General features: G+C 36.8%; 1 protein-coding gene across 2 annotated transcripts in view; it reads right to left on the bottom strand.

Annotated features, from left to right (window-relative positions):
* Positions 1-17379, bottom strand: part of Rfx6 (regulatory factor X6) — a 61440-nt gene that overhangs the window by 28355 nt on the left and 15706 nt on the right. For both annotated transcript variants that reach the window (XM_008835791.2, XM_008835792.2), the window contains exons 5-6: positions 15033-15110; positions 13742-13769 (exon numbers count right to left, since the gene is read on the bottom strand). In XM_008835791.2, the coding sequence (XP_008834013.1) occupies positions 13742-13769; positions 15033-15110 (106 nt within the window). The remainder of the gene's footprint in view (positions 1-13741; positions 13770-15032; positions 15111-17379) is intronic.

Here is a 17379-nt window from a genome sequence, read left to right on the forward strand (position 1 = left end):
AAACAAGACAAAAAATGATATAGATGACTTAAACTAACTAGACTGAACAAGCACATATAGAATACCCAACAACAGGAAATACACATTCTTCTGGATGGACTGCCTAGACTCCAGAGGACGCATCAACACTGAAGGACATTTGGGTACAAACACCTGAATGAATAGGACTTAGCATGTATGGCAGAGTGCATAGGGTTCAGTGTTGAGGGGGTATGGGGGAGGGGGTCTGGATGTGAGTGGGAAATATTGTATGAAATTTGAAAAGCTCAATAAAAAAGAAATACATATTCTTCTCAATGATGGGATATTTTCCAAGACAGATCTTTGTTAGTTCAAATTAAGTCTCCATTGATTTGGAAAGAAACATGCTACACAAAGCATCTTTATCAGACCATGAAGTTAAAAATAAAGAAGGAAAACTGGGAAATCTAAAAATTTGTAGGAATCTAACAATACACCCTTTGGTACCTAAAGGATCAAGGCAGAAATCAGAAGAGAAATTAGAAAAAACAGAAACACAAGACAGCAGAAATTATGAGACTTACTGAAGGCAGTACTAGGGAGAAAATTAATAGCTATAAATTATTACATTATAAAATCAGAGGGATTCCAAATCAACAACTTAAGTTTACCTCTTAAGGAATCAGAAAAGTAACGAAGATTGGAGCAGACATAAATGAAATAAAAAACAGAAAAATACTAGCAAATTCCATAAAACTAATAACTAGTCCTTTCAAAATATCAACAAAATTGCCAAATCTTTAGCAGCAAGATTCACTAAAAAAAGAAATCACTAAAATCAGAAATAAAAATGGGATCATTACTACTGATTCTACCACAACAAAAGATGATAAAAGAGAGCCTTGAAAACTGTATGCCAGGCATCAGTTAACCCTGATGAAATGAAGAAATTCTTAGAAACAGAAAAGCTGCCAAGACTGAATAGAAAAGAAATAGAAAATCTAAACGGACCTGTAACTGGTAAAGAGATTGGATCAGTAATCAAAATTACAAAGAAAATCCCTAGACTTGATGGCTCACTGGTAAATTCTAGCAAACACTTGATAAGAACACTAATGCTTCTCAAAGTCTTCCCCCAAAATTGAAGAAAGCAGATACTTAGTAACTCATTATGATTTGTAACTCATTGCTCTGATATCAGTCAAAAACACCACAAGAAAAGAAAACAACAGTGTCTCTCATAAACTTTCACAAATATTCACCAACACAAGGTTCATAAATCAGGCTGGTGAGATGGTTCAGTGGTTTAAGCACCTGCTGCCAATCCCTATGACTTGAGTTCCATCCCCAGAACCCACATGGTAGGAAAGAACCAACTCCTACAAGTTGTCCTCTAACCTCTTCATGGCATGTACATGCACACACACACACACACACAGAGAGAGAGAGAGAGAGAGAGAGAGAGAGAGAGAGAGAACAGAACTTTTTAACACTAGCAAACAAACTTAGCAGCATATTGAAGATATTATATACCTTTGTTAATTATATATTAACAAAGGAAGATTATTCCAAGATTGTAAATGTGTCTCAATAAAAAAAAATCAATCAATGTAATGTACATTCTAACCAAATAAAGGAAAAAAGAAAACTCATGATCACCTCAACTGATGCTGAAAAAGCATTCAGAAAATCTCAGAGGTAACACACACACACACACACACACACACACACACACAATTTTTTAGAACTAATAAGTGATTGAAATAATATCAACTTCATGGTAAAATCAAGTGATTTTTTTTTAGAAATAAAAAATTTCCATAAAGTAATATGGAAGCTCAAGGAACACTGGATATCTAATCTCAGAAAAGATCAAAGGGCATTCACATTTTCTGATTTCCAAAACCTATCATAATGTTTGTTCCTAAAACTTAGCTTAAAATCAGCAATGAAGTGAAGCATTTTAAAACAAATCAGAAAATAAAACCATGGAATAATAAAAGTGTGCCACAGTCAAACACTGCCAGGTAGACTAAGAGAACAGAATACAGTTCAGAAACAAACTTCCATATATCAAACAAAGTAAGTTCTGATAAGGGTACCAAGGGCCTCCAATGAGGAAAGCAATGTCTTCCAATAAATGCTTCTGGGAAAACTACATATACAAACACAGAATAATGGAGTCAGACTCTTACACAATGCTAGACATAAAACATGTAAGAGCCCCAAACTGTGATGCTCTTACAGCTTTGCAACAATTCCTTAGATATGAAATCAAAGCACAGGTAACGTAAGACAAAATAAACTTAATTTCATAAAAGACATTACTAAAAAAGTAAAAAAGGAATGGAGGAAAATAACTGAAAATCATGTCTGAATAACAGGTTAATGTGCAGAATATATAGAAAGCTCCTGATATTCAACAAAAACTTTGATTAAAATGTACAAAGAAGTCGATGTACTGAATTCTTGATGAACACATGGAGATTCTCACATTTACAAGTCACTGGGAAAAAAAATTTGAAATCACAGTGAGATACCACCTCATACTCAGGATGACAGCTATTACACACACACCACACACACACACACATAGCAAGTGCTGGCAAAGATGTGGAGAAATTAGAATCCTTGTCCACTATTTATAGAAATGGGAAATGACCCAATTGTCGGGAGAACAGTATGGTGATTTTAGAAGAAGAAGAAGAAAAAAAGAAGCTACAATTACTGTACGACCCAGCAATTCTACCAAATGTATTTAAAGAGAGTGAGGATTTGAAGGGATATTTGTATGGCCATGTTCACAGCAGTATTAGTCACAATAGTTTATACGTAGAAGCAATCCACATGTCCATCAAACACATGCATAAGCAAAATGTGGTATTTCATTTAATGGACTATAACCCCATTACAGAAGGGAAGTAATGTCATCATAGATTTGAGAACATTATCTCAATCACAAAAGACAGTTGCATGATTCCAATTATATAAGGTACTTAGGTATAAAAATCAGAGAATTGATATTTATGGACAGAATGAAAAATGGTAGTTGCAGCTCTAGGGAAAGGACAGATGGTGTTCCTGTTCCATGGCAGAGAGTGTCAGCTTTTCAAAATAAAAAGAGTTCTGGAGACGAATGGTGGGATGATTGCACAGCAGCACACATGTGCTAAATACCACAGACTGGGCATGTAAAAAGAGGTAAGAGAGTAGTTGTATGTTACATACATTTTGTAACAATAAATTTAAAAGAAACTGAATTAGAGCCCCAATGCCTTTTATGTTAAGAATATATTTATACTTCTAAGAGAATATATATTTTAAAGATCTTGAACTATTTAGAAAATTAAAAAGCAAGAACAAAAATCCCTACTCACAAATTTTACAATTTCATTAAAGGACAATAAAAAGTGTTGAGTCATGCCACCAAAAAAGGAGTTACCTAGCACTGCAGCATATTAATATTCAAAGTTTGTAAAGAATTCCCAAGAATATCCAGGTATGGTGGTGCATGCCTTTAATCCCAGCAGAGGCAAGCAGGTCTCTGTGAGTTCCAGGCCAGCTGGGGCTACAGGGAGACTCTGTCTCAAAAACAAAAAAGAAAAGAAAAAGAAAAAAGAATTAAAAAAAAAGAAAAAAGAATTCCCAAGAATCAAAATATTAATAAAATATTATATAATGTGAACAGATATTTTGCAGAAAAAATTAATCAATGAATTCTAAAAAGTATACAGGCTCATTGGACATTAAAAACATTTTCAAGTCAACACTACAAACATCATTTTACACCCATAAGACTGGCAAACATTAAAATGTTCTTCAATACCATGTGGAATGGAGTGCTGTTCGCGTACACAGAGCTGAAGAGCTGATACACTTACTTTGGAAAACAACTCCATCTTTAGTGGTAAAGTGACGTGTGAGCACGTGCTAGAGTCTGGAGTCCTATTCCTCTCCAGGCGCATCTGGAGATTACGTCTGTCAATATTGTTTCCCATGTTTAAAAATATTCCATTAATATTAGAAGAAATAAATGTACTTTGGTGTTTTCATGTACTTGAGCCCTATACAACAGTATAAATAAAAGAACTAAAACTTTATATTTAGTATTGAAAAAAATCACAAATTCCAATGCCGACTGAAAACAATTAAGTCACAGAACAAGTAAATCCACTTTTATAGAGTAAAATTGAGCAAAAAATAAACAATAAATTTTTGTTAAGGATACATTCATAAGTGACAACACTTAGACAACAACATAGGAACTGAGTGACGCTGAATCCTGGAGATTGCTGACATTTGGTAAATAGGGAAGAGCGACCACAAATGCACAAAGACCTTCTCTCTTTTTTTCCTCTTTTGTATTTGGGATAAGTCATGCCTGTGTGTGTGTGTGGAGGGGATGGTATGATAATGGTTTCCCAATGAGTGTGCTAAGAAAAATATGAGGGAGCAAAGTATATGTTTTTATTTCAATATTTAAATTTTTCATATTGATAATACTTTGTAATTGAAGTTGGCAATGTAGCTGGAAGATCAATAAAAGGAAGAAAAAAAAGCCAAGAAAAAACCTTGAATTTCTTTGAATGATAGTCATTGTGTATAAAGACAGTAAAGATTCACATCAATCAAAAGGTAGCATGCTGTCCAGAGTGTGTAGTACAAACAATGGGAGGACTGACCATCTTCTCATTTTAGCTCCACTGCTGCTTATTTTAATTGTGCTGTAAGAAGTACAGGATTATGGACTGTAGCCTGGGCACAAAGGCCTGGATGAATTCTTTTCTTTTTTCCTTTCTTTTTTTTCCTTTTTCCTCTTTCTCAACTGATGACTTCTATATTCTTGGGTAAACTATTCATTTTATTTTTAAGAGAAAACAAACCAGACGAGATAGCACAGGCCTTTAGTCCCAGCACTCGGGAGACAGAAGCAGGTACATCTCCGTGAAATCAAAGCCAGGCTGGTCTACATAGAGAATGCAAGGCCAGCTGAGAGAGAGAGAGAGAGAGAGAGAGAGAGAGAGAGAGGGAGAGAGGAGGAACCTACAGTAAAGAGACAAATATGATTATAAGGTAACAGTGGTATCTGGTTTGTGAGGAAAGATGAAAGGAGCTGGGTGTTCCAGCTTGGCGAAGGGATGACAAAGGTGAGCGTGATAGCAATCTACAAATATTTGCAAAGCATATCCGCATGTCCCAAGGAGCGAGGTCTGGATACTGATCTTGATACAAAGTTGTTCAACTGGCCATGAACGGGTAATGTGAAGGAAAAGGAAACAGCTATCAGGGAACTGTCTTCATTATAATATATGAACTAAAGACTTGTTCTCAAAGAACTAATAGTGACTTCATCACTATTGCTGCTTAAAACAAAACTTACCCCATACTAGAAGATGCACAGGAAAAGAAAAATATGGAACTACAGTCACATACAGTTTTAGCCACCTGATTTTTTATGAAGGGGCAAAAAAGTACTCATTAGAGAAAGGATGGCATCTTTTTTTTTTATTATTATTATTATTTTTTTGTCCTTTAGGGACAGGGTCTCCCTATAGCCCCAGCTGTCCTGGAACTCACTATGTAGACCAGGATGGCCTCAAACTCACAAAGAAAGGACAGCATCTTTAACAAGTGGTGCTATGAAAAGTTAATTTGTACATATAAAATGAAACTGCATGTGAACAAAAATCACCTCCAAATAGATCAAAGACCTTATAATGTGAGACCTAAAACTCTAACTGCTTGAAGAAAAAAATAAAGAAAACACTTCAAGATCCTGGCTTAGTTAAGGACTTTCTGAGTAAAATTCCAGTTTCTCAGGAAATAAGGCTAACAGTTGGTAAATGGGACCTTATGAAATTCAAAAACTTCTCTATACAGCAAAGGAAGCAGTTCAGTGAAGAGACATCCCACAGAACAGGAGAAAATCTTTGTCAGCAATAAATTTGGCAAAGGACTAATATCTAGAATATACAAAAAATTAACAATAAGAAAACAACCAAATCAAGATATGGACTAAGAAACTGAGCAGAATTCTCTAAAGAAGAAATACAAAGGCCAATAGACTTTTTAAGGATTTCAAGGTCCTTAGCCATCAAGGAAATGCAAATTAAAACTACCTTGAGGACTGGGCAATGAGTCCATAGGTAAATGTGCTTCCAATGCAAGTGCGAATACCTAGATTTGAATCCCCAGAACCCATGTAAACTGAGGCAGGGTAACATGTGTCTGTAATCCCAGTGCTCTTTGAGATGGAAGGTAGAAATAAAAAAATCCACCCAAGGCTCACAGATCAGCTAGTCTGTCATACACAGCAGCAAACAACAGAGACACTGTCTCGAACAAAGTAGAAAACAAGGACTAATATTCAAAATTGTCTCTGACTTCCATACACACATTGTAACGTGCATACACGCCCACAAACACGAAAGGATACACACACACTCACGCACGCACGCACGCACTCGCGCACTTTGAGATTCCATCTCACCCCAGTCATAATGGTTAGCCTCAAGAAAACAAGTGACAACATAAATCCCTTATTTACTGTTGGTGGGACTGTAAACTGGGAAGCTTCTATGGAAGTCAGTATCAACATTTCCCAAAAAAACTAAAAATAGATCTACCACATGATCCAGCTGTATCATTCCTGGGCATATGACCAAAAGATTGGATAACAATGACAAAGACACACATCCATGTTTACTGCTACTCTATTCACATTAGCAAAGAAACAGAATCAACCTAGATGTGAACCAAATGATGAGTGATAATGAGAATGTGGTACAAACATACAATGAATTTTATTTAGCTGTAAAGAAAAATGAAATTAGGAAAATGCCTTAAGTGAGGTAATCTAGGTTCAGAAAGATAAGCACGGCACATTCTGTCATATGCAGATGCTGGCTTCTAATTTTTATATATGTGCTTTTCTATGGGGTTGGGTATGTGTAGAGGTCATAAACTAGAGTGGGGTCATGAGAGTTCTGGGGGAAAAAAAGGCTTTAAGGGAGGTGGTGGAGAGCAGGAGAACGTGATGTGAAAGTGGTGGGGCGAAGACCGGGAGTGGGAAGGGTTAAGTGGGCAGAGGGGGCAGAAATGGGTGGGAGGATGAGGTGAACTGAGAATCAACCAAAGTGAAGTATATATGAACAAGCCATAAGGAAACCTGCTACTTTGTAACTAATTAAAAAATAAAGTTAAAATAATTGAATGGAGGTACCCTACATGGGTGGATAAAGCAGTTCCTCCAAACCATAACGTTATTAATGAACATTCCAATGCCAGGAGTAGGTTACCTCCCTAGGAGTTATTGGTCAGTGAATCCCCTGAAGCCTTATAAATAATACAAGTTATTGCCACTACTGCAGCTACCCAACAGAATTATATGGGAAAACCCTATTGTTGAAGACACCACATGCTTTATTTGCTGGAGGTAGAAACAAGTTGGAATTGAGCCCAAAGCTTCCTGCCTGCTGGCTAGCTTTCATAGTGCCTGTAGGTGCTGTGGTGGCTTTAAGGAAAGCATTGTCATCAACACTCTTACTCAGCTGTGGACCCTTTATGCTACACTACTACCTACTTGCCAGGAAATGTGTGTCATGTCCACAGATACATGAGTGGCATGTCTGTTTCAGAGGTAACAAATAATTTTCTGATGGAATTTGAGGCCTGATCCACAGGAGGGAATTCACAGCTCTGTTAGCTATAAACCTGGACAAAATCCCATGACTTAGGTCATAGGTTGTAGTGGTAAAGCTACTGCTGTTGCTTTCCTAAATGGACATGATGTGCCTGTCAATTGTCTTCTAAATAAGTATGTTTATATTGTATTTTACTGCTTCTGTCAGTTCTAGTCAAAGAAGCTTTTTTATAGTGAGTAGCAGTAACGACAGAGACTCCTAACTCACAAGTGACTGTTGAATGCTCAGCCCACCATTCCTCCCAAGGCTCAGGAAATGTGAAAGATGGGGGGAGGGGACAGAAAGAATATAAGAGCCGGAGGAAAGAGTAGAATGTGGTGGAATGCTATTGTCCAGGCATGACATGACCACTGGACTCTTGAACTCTAGCAGTTATGATTACTTGCACAAGACTTGAACAAGACTGGGCCCATCAACATCCCATCGTGGACTAGAGAGATGTCCACAAGGCCGCACAACCTCCCTGAGTTTTTATAGGTAGTAAACGGTTGCTGGAGGAGATCATAAAGCTACATCCCTCACTGAGGATCTGTATACAGGCAGTTAATGATTTCTAGGGGAGGGGGAGATAATCTTCAGTGGTATAGTCACTAGTAAATTACCCAGGCCCCTGTAAACAACCCCCTATCCAAGCTCCTTAACTTGGAAACCTTAATTAAACCCATGGGTCACCAAAAACAAAACAAAAAAGACATGAAATTAGAAGAGAGACTGGTTTCGAAGTGGAAGGAGATTGATCAGTGGGAGGGGCAGGAAAGGACGATGAAGAAATAGTCACTCGTTCCTCTTGCTGAATAAAAATTCATGAAATATTTTTACAAAATAGACATAGAAATACAGTCATAAAGGAAAACACATTACCATAATCACTCAAATCCATATTGTTTCAAAAAGACAAGAAGTCAGTCATCAATAAAAATTGATCTCTATAAAGAAATTTTCTTTCATTCTTTCATCTGGGCAACATATAATTGGTGTTTTTTTACTGCAGGGGATTAAAGGATTCTGAGATAGTCTCAACAACACTTTTGAAATTCAAAGCACTGTATTTATAAATTAAAACTGTAAAAGAATAAAAATTCATAAGACTACAAAGTAACTGCTCTTACTGTTCACTTTCTGTTTTTTTGGTTTTCTTTTTCTTTATAATTGTTAAGCTTCTGCTGTGGTTGGCTTTCGTTTCTTTTACAGTCTGAACTAATTAGAACTTTACAAAGCAATGTAGAATAGCTGATAAAATCCAACATACTTTCCACTCTGATTATGCAGTTAGGTATTTCCAGCATTAAGCCCTTCCTATTCATGTTCCTGTCTCTCCACAAGAATACTTATGGTCTTCATTTGGCTTGGACCACTCCTGTTCACATCTTAAAAAGTTATTTCCCATGAATTGGTTCCTGATCAATTTTACTTAAAATTGGTACACATAATTTGTATCCTTCTATATTAATGTCAGTTGAGTATATATCACAGGGTCATACATTTTGGTATCTACTAAACAAGTCATTTTTGCAATTGTCTAGTTTATGCTGCTCTTACTATGACTTCCTGTATAGCTTTCTAGATTAAATTTATAACTTTTTTGACAAATTCTCCCAAATTACTATTCACATGTCCACTAGAATGTGAACTATGAATTAAATCAGGCAGAACTGACTTATTTATATTTAGTGTGCCTCACTTGTATCACTTTTTTTTCTTTTGCACCTGTGCTTTTTCTTTAAACAGGTAGTATGCTTCTCTTATGTCTTCTCTTGGATTTTTCTGCATTTCTGCTGGCTCCTGTCACTCAAATTTTATAATTTCCTATGGTTTTTATTTTCCACAAAGATATACATCTCAACAGAAGATCTGTCAGAAATGAAGTCTTACCAAAAGTAATTTGAAAATCTACTTTCCTAATTGTGGGAATGACTTTTATTAATGGATACAATGTGTATTAATGACTTTTAATTAACCCTAGCAAAACCAGGTGCTCTTGTGTCTTATGACCTGGGCACCTGATCTCCTTTCCTAGGCAACCTCAATTCAGTACTCCACCCAAAAAGATAATGAATGAATGAATGAATGAATGAATGAATGCGGGTATGCTTGAGAATTAACACATCAAAACTCTGAGAGGTGGCACCCCATCTCCACTGAACAGTGAAGCTTGTGAGGACCTTGGATGAATGGGATTTTCTAGAACTAAGGATGAAAAGGCCGGATGGGCTGTTCAGAGTATGGTGGAGCCAAGTTTGTTACTTCCCCAATTAAAGCTGGAGAAACATTTTGAATAAAATGGTGGGTGGGCTGGAGTCTGGACAAGGTCCAGAGACAGAGTTCCAACAAGATATCCATGTTGGTGGTATAGTGGTGACCATAGCTGCCCTCCAACAAAACAGTTCCATCAGCACAGTTCAAGGACATGGCCAGTTCCAAGAGATTAGGGGCAACAAGTGTCCTCTACTCTTAAAAACTAAATTTAAGATTTAAACTTTTATTTGTTCAGGTAATTATAATGTCAGCATAGTAATGCTGTGCTTAATTCTCCCAGGAAGATGCCTAACTAATATTATTCTCCATGGAAAAGTTCCCATATACAGGAGGTGCCTAGAGACATCAAGACTGCATTTAAGGGTGAGGGACAGGGTGTTGCTTGAAATAGCCCTTCAAACTCTACTTTGTCCCCGGATCCTGCTTCACAGCAGGTGAACTGAGAGAAATCTGAAATTTCCATAGAAGCTGCTTCACCTTCCTGTCACAGAATCTGCAAATCTAATTGCATCTGATTTTTCCTTTTCCTCTCCAGTTTTAAGGGAAGTGCCTTCTCTACCTCCTTCCTCCTCACTCTCTTCCATGTCTTCATTTCTCTATTCTTCACCGGATACTTCTTACCCACACTAGAGCATTGGTCACATCATCCTTACAAACTGGATTCCAAATCCTCTTCCAACTACCACCCTCAATTTGGCTAAATTTCCTACATTTGGCACCGCTTCCCACTCATTTCACAAACCAGTCTGAACCTGCTCTCCCTGAAGTCATTCATTTTCTCCACTGAACTAATCCCATACACCTTTTCCCATCTAATCCTGATAACCTTTCAGCATCGTCTGAGTTGATGTTGGTCCCTTCTGTTGGACATTCCCCCACCCATCCACCCACCTCTGGCTTCTGCGACCTACGTTGTCTTCCTTCACTTCCTGCCTCTCTGGATTCTCCTCAGTCATCTTGCTGAGCCCTCTACTTTTCACAACTCCTTTTCCAGTAACCTCTTGTTTTCCCTCTCAGTCTTGCTGTTCATGGCAAAGGCCTCTATCGCCAGTAACGTAACCCTGACTCCTCTTTTCTAGTCAGTATCATCAACATCCACTGGATGTTGCCCAAGTAAATCAAACACAAGCCCCAAACCAAACCCATTCTCCTTGTGGCCTTTCTGCCTGCTTCTCCTCCAGTGTCCCCTCACTCAAAGCCTCTTGTCTGCATCGTGAGGCCACTGTACAGTTGCAGATAGCCTTTCATTCACTCTGTTCATAAAGCCTCCAAAGATTTATTGCTGCCCATCTTATGCTCTTATAATTGATTATTCCATTCTTATCCAGAATAAGTCTTATAAGCACAAGTCTGATGTCACCTGTGTCCTTCAATGGCTTCCCATTTAAAAATCTTTATTAATATAAACCCAATCACTATCTCTACTCATCTTTTTCACATGATTTTTTTTTTTTTGCTTTGTCTTTATAAATGCCAGTTGTTGACACTTGGCATGCCAGAGGCATTTTCAGTTTCACAATGGTTGGGGGAGGAGATTGCTCCTACATTCTAATAAGTGTAGCAGAGATAATGTGATGCTACTGTGTCCTCCAGAGTACAGAACACATCCCCAAACAGAACTATAATGCTGAGAAACCTTTCTTTATGCCATTTCATCTATTTTGACTCCTCTTTATCCCAGTCTGCGCCTCCAAATTGCCATTTATTCTCAGTTCTTTCCTTATACATCATTTCTTGTGGGAAACTCCCTAGGTTAGGCAAAACATCATGATATCGTTTATAATTCCTCATAATGACCTATTCAAAATATGTTTTCATACCAAACTATAAATCTTTCATTACAAGACCATATATATCTCCACTTACTACTTTGTCCCCTAGAACTTGTAATACCATGTATATGTTAATTAGTAATTTTCCCATGGGTTTAAAAAGCAGAAATCTTGCATACTTGACTGAATTGAACTGTTGTTTATACATTTAAAGCCACTGTTGTCAGATATGTGACAGTACACGTATTATTGAAGTACAACAGGGTCTGCACTAAAGAACCATCACTGTAGTAACACTATTTGGTAGCCTACCTTCAGATGGTGTTCTTAATTGCACAGGAAGTCAATAATTTGTCACAACAGGGTTTTGAATGTTTGCTTTCAGTGTTGGCTATTTCTATGTTTTATAAACCAAAACCAAATTTCCAAAACAATGAAGTAAACCAAAATAAATATTTCTGCATTTCAAAAAATAAAAAAGCAGAACTCTACTCTGATTGGTTTAGGCCCAGCCATCTTTCAGCCTTGTTTTCTTTAGCTATAAATCAACAGCATTAGCATCTACTCACCCTCACAGTCACTAGTGTTCATATAACTGGAAGTATACATAGATTTGTACTGATTCCCTTATGTATTAAGCAAAAGTAACGGTTAGTCACCCTAAGAACAAAAACATGATTTTAAAATTTCAACTTTATTGTGCAAACGAATAGCTTTTCATTTGAAAATCACTTAGGCTGGGGGTACAACTCAGTGGTAGAACATTTGTCTAACATATGCAAGGCCTTAAACTCAGTTTTCAGCCCTGCAAAAAATTATTTAATTCTGGCTTTTAGAAAGTTCAGAAGTGTGTGTTAATTTTAGTCAGCATCATAAAACGGTTTTCTATTGTTGCAGGTGTCTGTAGAAAACACATAGTCTGTATATTCTGCCTTGACTGTTTTATTAAAAACTTTATTAACTAAATCTGAATTAGAAAATTACTCTTCTAAGGAGGCAAAAGTAGGTCTGAGAACTGTTTTTCTTTTACTCTGTGAGATAAGGCTTCCTGTGCACATGGCAGATCGGCTGACAGTGTTGCACTTCATCCACCTGCTGAGAACACCGGAGAGAAATCATTTAAAATCCCTATTGACCTAATCTTTAGTGAACCAAAGTGTATTTCTAAGTCAATATTTTTGCAGTTTCATAATTGTTTATTTAATAAGAAGCTATTATTTCATTGATAAAAAAAGCAATCTGGGGTTTATTATGTAATTAACCATTAACTCTTTTAAAAGTACCGGAAAGAAATTGGTCATTTCAGGGGGTAGGGGGCTTTTACTATTTCTTAAGATAATCTGCTTGCATTATTTCATCAAACTAATGGAGTTACACTTTACCTTCGGTTTAGATTTGCCACACAACACATTGTCATATGCCCTTAGCTCTGTGGCAGGGCCTTGTTTTAATGATTAGTTAAGTTGAAGATAATGAAGGCCTTATCATGTGTCTAATTAGCCATGCAGTCCCTAATGGTAGTCTAACTCATTTAGATAAAGTCAGTTTGCTGTTCTGTTCTTTAAGGAGAGCAAGTCAAGGAAGAGAGAGAGAGAGAGAGAGAGAGAGAGAGAGAGAGAGAGAGAGAGAGAGAGAGAGAGAGAAACCACGTAGCAAAACAAACCAGGGCATAGTGTAACAGTAGGGCTTCTTGATAATCTTAAAGTTTTTGCCTAAATGAGTATAGCCCAAATTCTAATTCTTTCTATATACTTTTTTATTGTTTAGGTGAAAACTTCTTAGATCAACAGTAGTATTTTGTTTTTTCAATTTCCTAAGTATATGGTATTAGATTACTGAACAGTTATCCCTCCCAAATTAATTGAAAGTTGTTCAGCAGATTTGGGTAAAGATTCATCACTCAAAGTCTACCTTATCTATATGTGGAGTTCTCGGTTAGTCAAGGTGCTTTTAAAAGTAGTATTTATTTCTATATTTAAGTAACAAAAATTTTTGAGTTAGTAAGACATATTATAGCAGATGTGAAATACAAATGAAAGTAATTCTTACCTCATTCTTTAGTTTGCTCCCCGAAAACCTTAAAAATCATACATTTCCATTAGTTAGAAATTATAGCAATAGTATTTAAGGACATTAAAAAACAGTTACTTCATACTATGATTACTACTCAGCTTTCTAAGGAAAAAAATAGTCTTTGGGAGAAAACTGAAATAAAAAATATTTAGGAAAGTCAAGTAAGATTTGAGGCAAACAAAAACACTTTATACTAAAGATGTGTGTGTGTGTGTGTGTGTGTGTGTGTGTGTGTGTGTGGTGTGTGTTCCGTGGGGAGTCATTAGTAATCTGCCATTATAGTTTCTGAATTTACCATGGTTTAACTTGTGACTCTTTTTTTTTCATAAAATACTTTTAAAGTAATTTCTTCTTTTGAGAGAGCTACAAGTAATTTTCAGTAACCTACGATGAAGAAATCTCAGTTGAAGTTTAATTATTCTTTTTCAGCTTTCTTTTAAAAACTGAGTATGCCCACTAGTCTTATTGGATATCACCTCATTTATTAATATCTCCCTCCTGATAGCTTACAACAATATGGCTTTTATAGTAACATGTTTTTTTTGTTTGTTTGTTTCTTTTTTTTTTGTCACAGAGACCCAAACAGGACAGTAGCTTTATTTTATTAAGGTAAGGTGATATTCAAAGTAAATGTGTTTAGCTATTATTATAATGAGCTTTTCATGTTGGTAAACTATTATTCAAGCACATAAATCTTTAAAACAAACTATCTCTTCAAAATATCTTATTTTTCTGCCTTTATTTGATCCAGCCTGAAAATAGGCACAACCTTATGAGTAAGTGGTAATTTAAAGAAAATTCTGCTTCCCTGACTTCTCTTCCTTGCCCCCTAAGGACACTTAATTCATCATTACTTTCTCACTATTGCAAATTATACAATTTACGAAGTAATCTAGCTTGCATCATTGCAATCACCATACAAAGTAGACATTAAGGGGCTGTAGAGATGGTTCAGCAGTTACAAACAATAACCTACATGGTGGCTAACAACCATCCATAACTTCATTTCCCTGGATCTGATGCCTTCTTCTGGCTTCTGAGGGCATTGTGCACACAGGTACATTACAAATAGGCAAAACATTCATACATGTTAAAATATATAAAAATTTTAAAAAATTTAAAAAACAGCAAAGTTGACATTAAGGTTTGATGATTACAAGGAAACATCTTGATAATAAGCAAAAATTACAAAGTGACTTTATTGAATAGATATCATGCATATTTATAGAAATGCAGAGAATGTATCTTGAACATGATATAACTCTACCTTGTCAGGCCCTTTCCAGAATAAACGGAGTGGTAATATGCACTGCTCTCTTTGATGCCAATCCCATAGTAATGATACCTAGGGCAAGGACAGGAACCAGTGCTGTGTTAGCGAAGGAGAAAGAAAACGGGAACAGCTGAAATAACCCAGTAAAAACTGCTACATGCAGAAGGCCTTCCCTGTTAAGCACTGCTGCCCATCTGGTTTCCAGTCCTTCCCGTTTGCACGCATCTAAGATTAGGAAATGGATAAAACTAAAGCATGAGGGTACCAGCCTCCAGACTAACTCTATTTTAAATGCCACTTCTTGGCATTACCATATGGGTTGAAAGTGGACAGAACAATGGCAGGTATGCACTTGAAGACCACTCTTCTGGGGTTGGGGAGATGGCGAAGTGTTTAAGAGTCCTGGCTGCTCTTACAGAAGACCCAAGTCCTCGTCCCAGCACCCACATGCCAGCTAACAACCATCTTTAACTTCAGTTCCAGGGGATCTGACACCCTCTTCTGACCTCTTCAGGCATTGCACAGCACAGGTATACTTATCTACAAGCAAGCAAAACACTCATACACACAAAATAAAATAATAATTGAAAAACGACCATTCTTCTGATATGAGCAATTAAAACAAAAAGTCTTGGTGAAGTAGTTTTACCCCTAAACACTCCCAGGACCCAGAACAGGAATTTTTGAAGCCTATAGATCACATGTCAAAATACTTAAACATAAATCAAATACAAACTGATACATAAGATTTTCCTGTACTACTACATTCACAGCGTATACCTATAATGACCTGGTTGGCAGATTTAAATTTAGGAATCTTAGTGTCCCATGCGGGGACATGGTGTGTTGGGGGGAGAATCCACTCTTACCCTGCTTATCAGCTCTTGCTTTACTGGGCAAGATCCTCCCACCACCCTCGAAGAGCCATGGCCACCCCTCAGTCCAGGGTCCAGGGTCATGTACAGGTGGGGCAGATACCCAGAGCTCAAGGAAACATCTGGGCTGTTTAGATGGGAAATGTCAGGGCCCCATGGGCCCCCCAAAAGAGATGTGGTCTTTGGTGGCAGCCTTCACTCAGGTTATGAACTTCTTATTGCCTTAGAAAAGAGAGAGAAGCTGGAGGACAGGAAGACCAGAGAGAGCATCTAAAGAACAAGGCCCAGAGATGGGTTCTCTCTTGCCAGGCAGGTTCCAAGCAAGGTAGGACTGTGGCAGCAAAGTTGTTTCTAGTGATTAAGGCCATTTGAATTGGAGAGTGATTCCTTAAACTAATATATCTCATGTAATATATACACACACATATATACATACCTCCACATGCATATATATGTAAATATATACATACATAATAAAATGATGTATTTAAGAAAGAGTTATTCATGTAGAGTACTATTTAGAAGTATGGCAAACTGGGAAGAAGGTTTAAAGACCTCAATTTTGGTAGAAGAAAGATATTAGCCTGTTATTCTGAACAGAGGCATCTACAACTTCTCTACTTTTACAGAAATATAAAAATATACTATGTTATATGAAGCAAAAAGATCTCTAAGGTGTAACAGAGCAAACAGGGAGATGGGGCTATGAAACTTACAAAAACTTAAAAATATTGACCTAGTTTTATGTTTCTATGATAAAAAAAGGAAACAGCTCATAAACACCTTAACATAGGCAATATAGTGACAGAAGTAGATAACAGAAATATTTTAAAACTATGAATAGACTAGCATATTTAGACACATTCAGTAATAGAATTAGAATTAATCAGCCTGTGAGTCTGAAACAACTATTATTATTTCTCTTTTGAAAATTTAGAACTAGGGGCTGGAGAGATGGCTCAGCAGTTAAGAACACTGGTTGTTCTTGCAGAAGACCCGGGTTCAAATCCAAGCTCCCACATGGCAGCTAACAACTGTCCATAACTCAAGTTCCAGGGGATCCAACAGCCTCTTCTGTCCCCTGCGGGCCTTGCGTGACACAGGTGCACTTATCTACACACAGGCAATACACACATACACATAAAATAAAAATAAATAAACAAATAATAAATACATTAAAAAAAATTTAGAACTGGGGCATTGCATGACATGGGTACACTCACATACATGCAGGCAATACACTCATAGTCATAAAATAAAAAATAATAATATATTTTAAAATTTTGAACTAAGATACTAGTTCAATGTTTGTGCATTAGAAGAAATAAAATAAGTGGTGTTCAAAGGCAAAGGAATCTCATGAGATGGACAAATACAATAATGTCATGTCCTTTTGCAAAGTTTTCTGTGTGTTCTACAGATCATAGTTTAAAAAACTATACTTTAGCCACTTTCTAAAGCAACAT

This window comes from Nannospalax galili, unplaced genomic scaffold (genome assembly GCF_000622305.1).
Source record: "Nannospalax galili isolate Female #2095 unplaced genomic scaffold, S.galili_v1.0 scaffold417, whole genome shotgun sequence".
Classification (NCBI taxonomy): Eukaryota; Metazoa; Chordata; class Mammalia; order Rodentia; family Spalacidae; genus Nannospalax; species Nannospalax galili.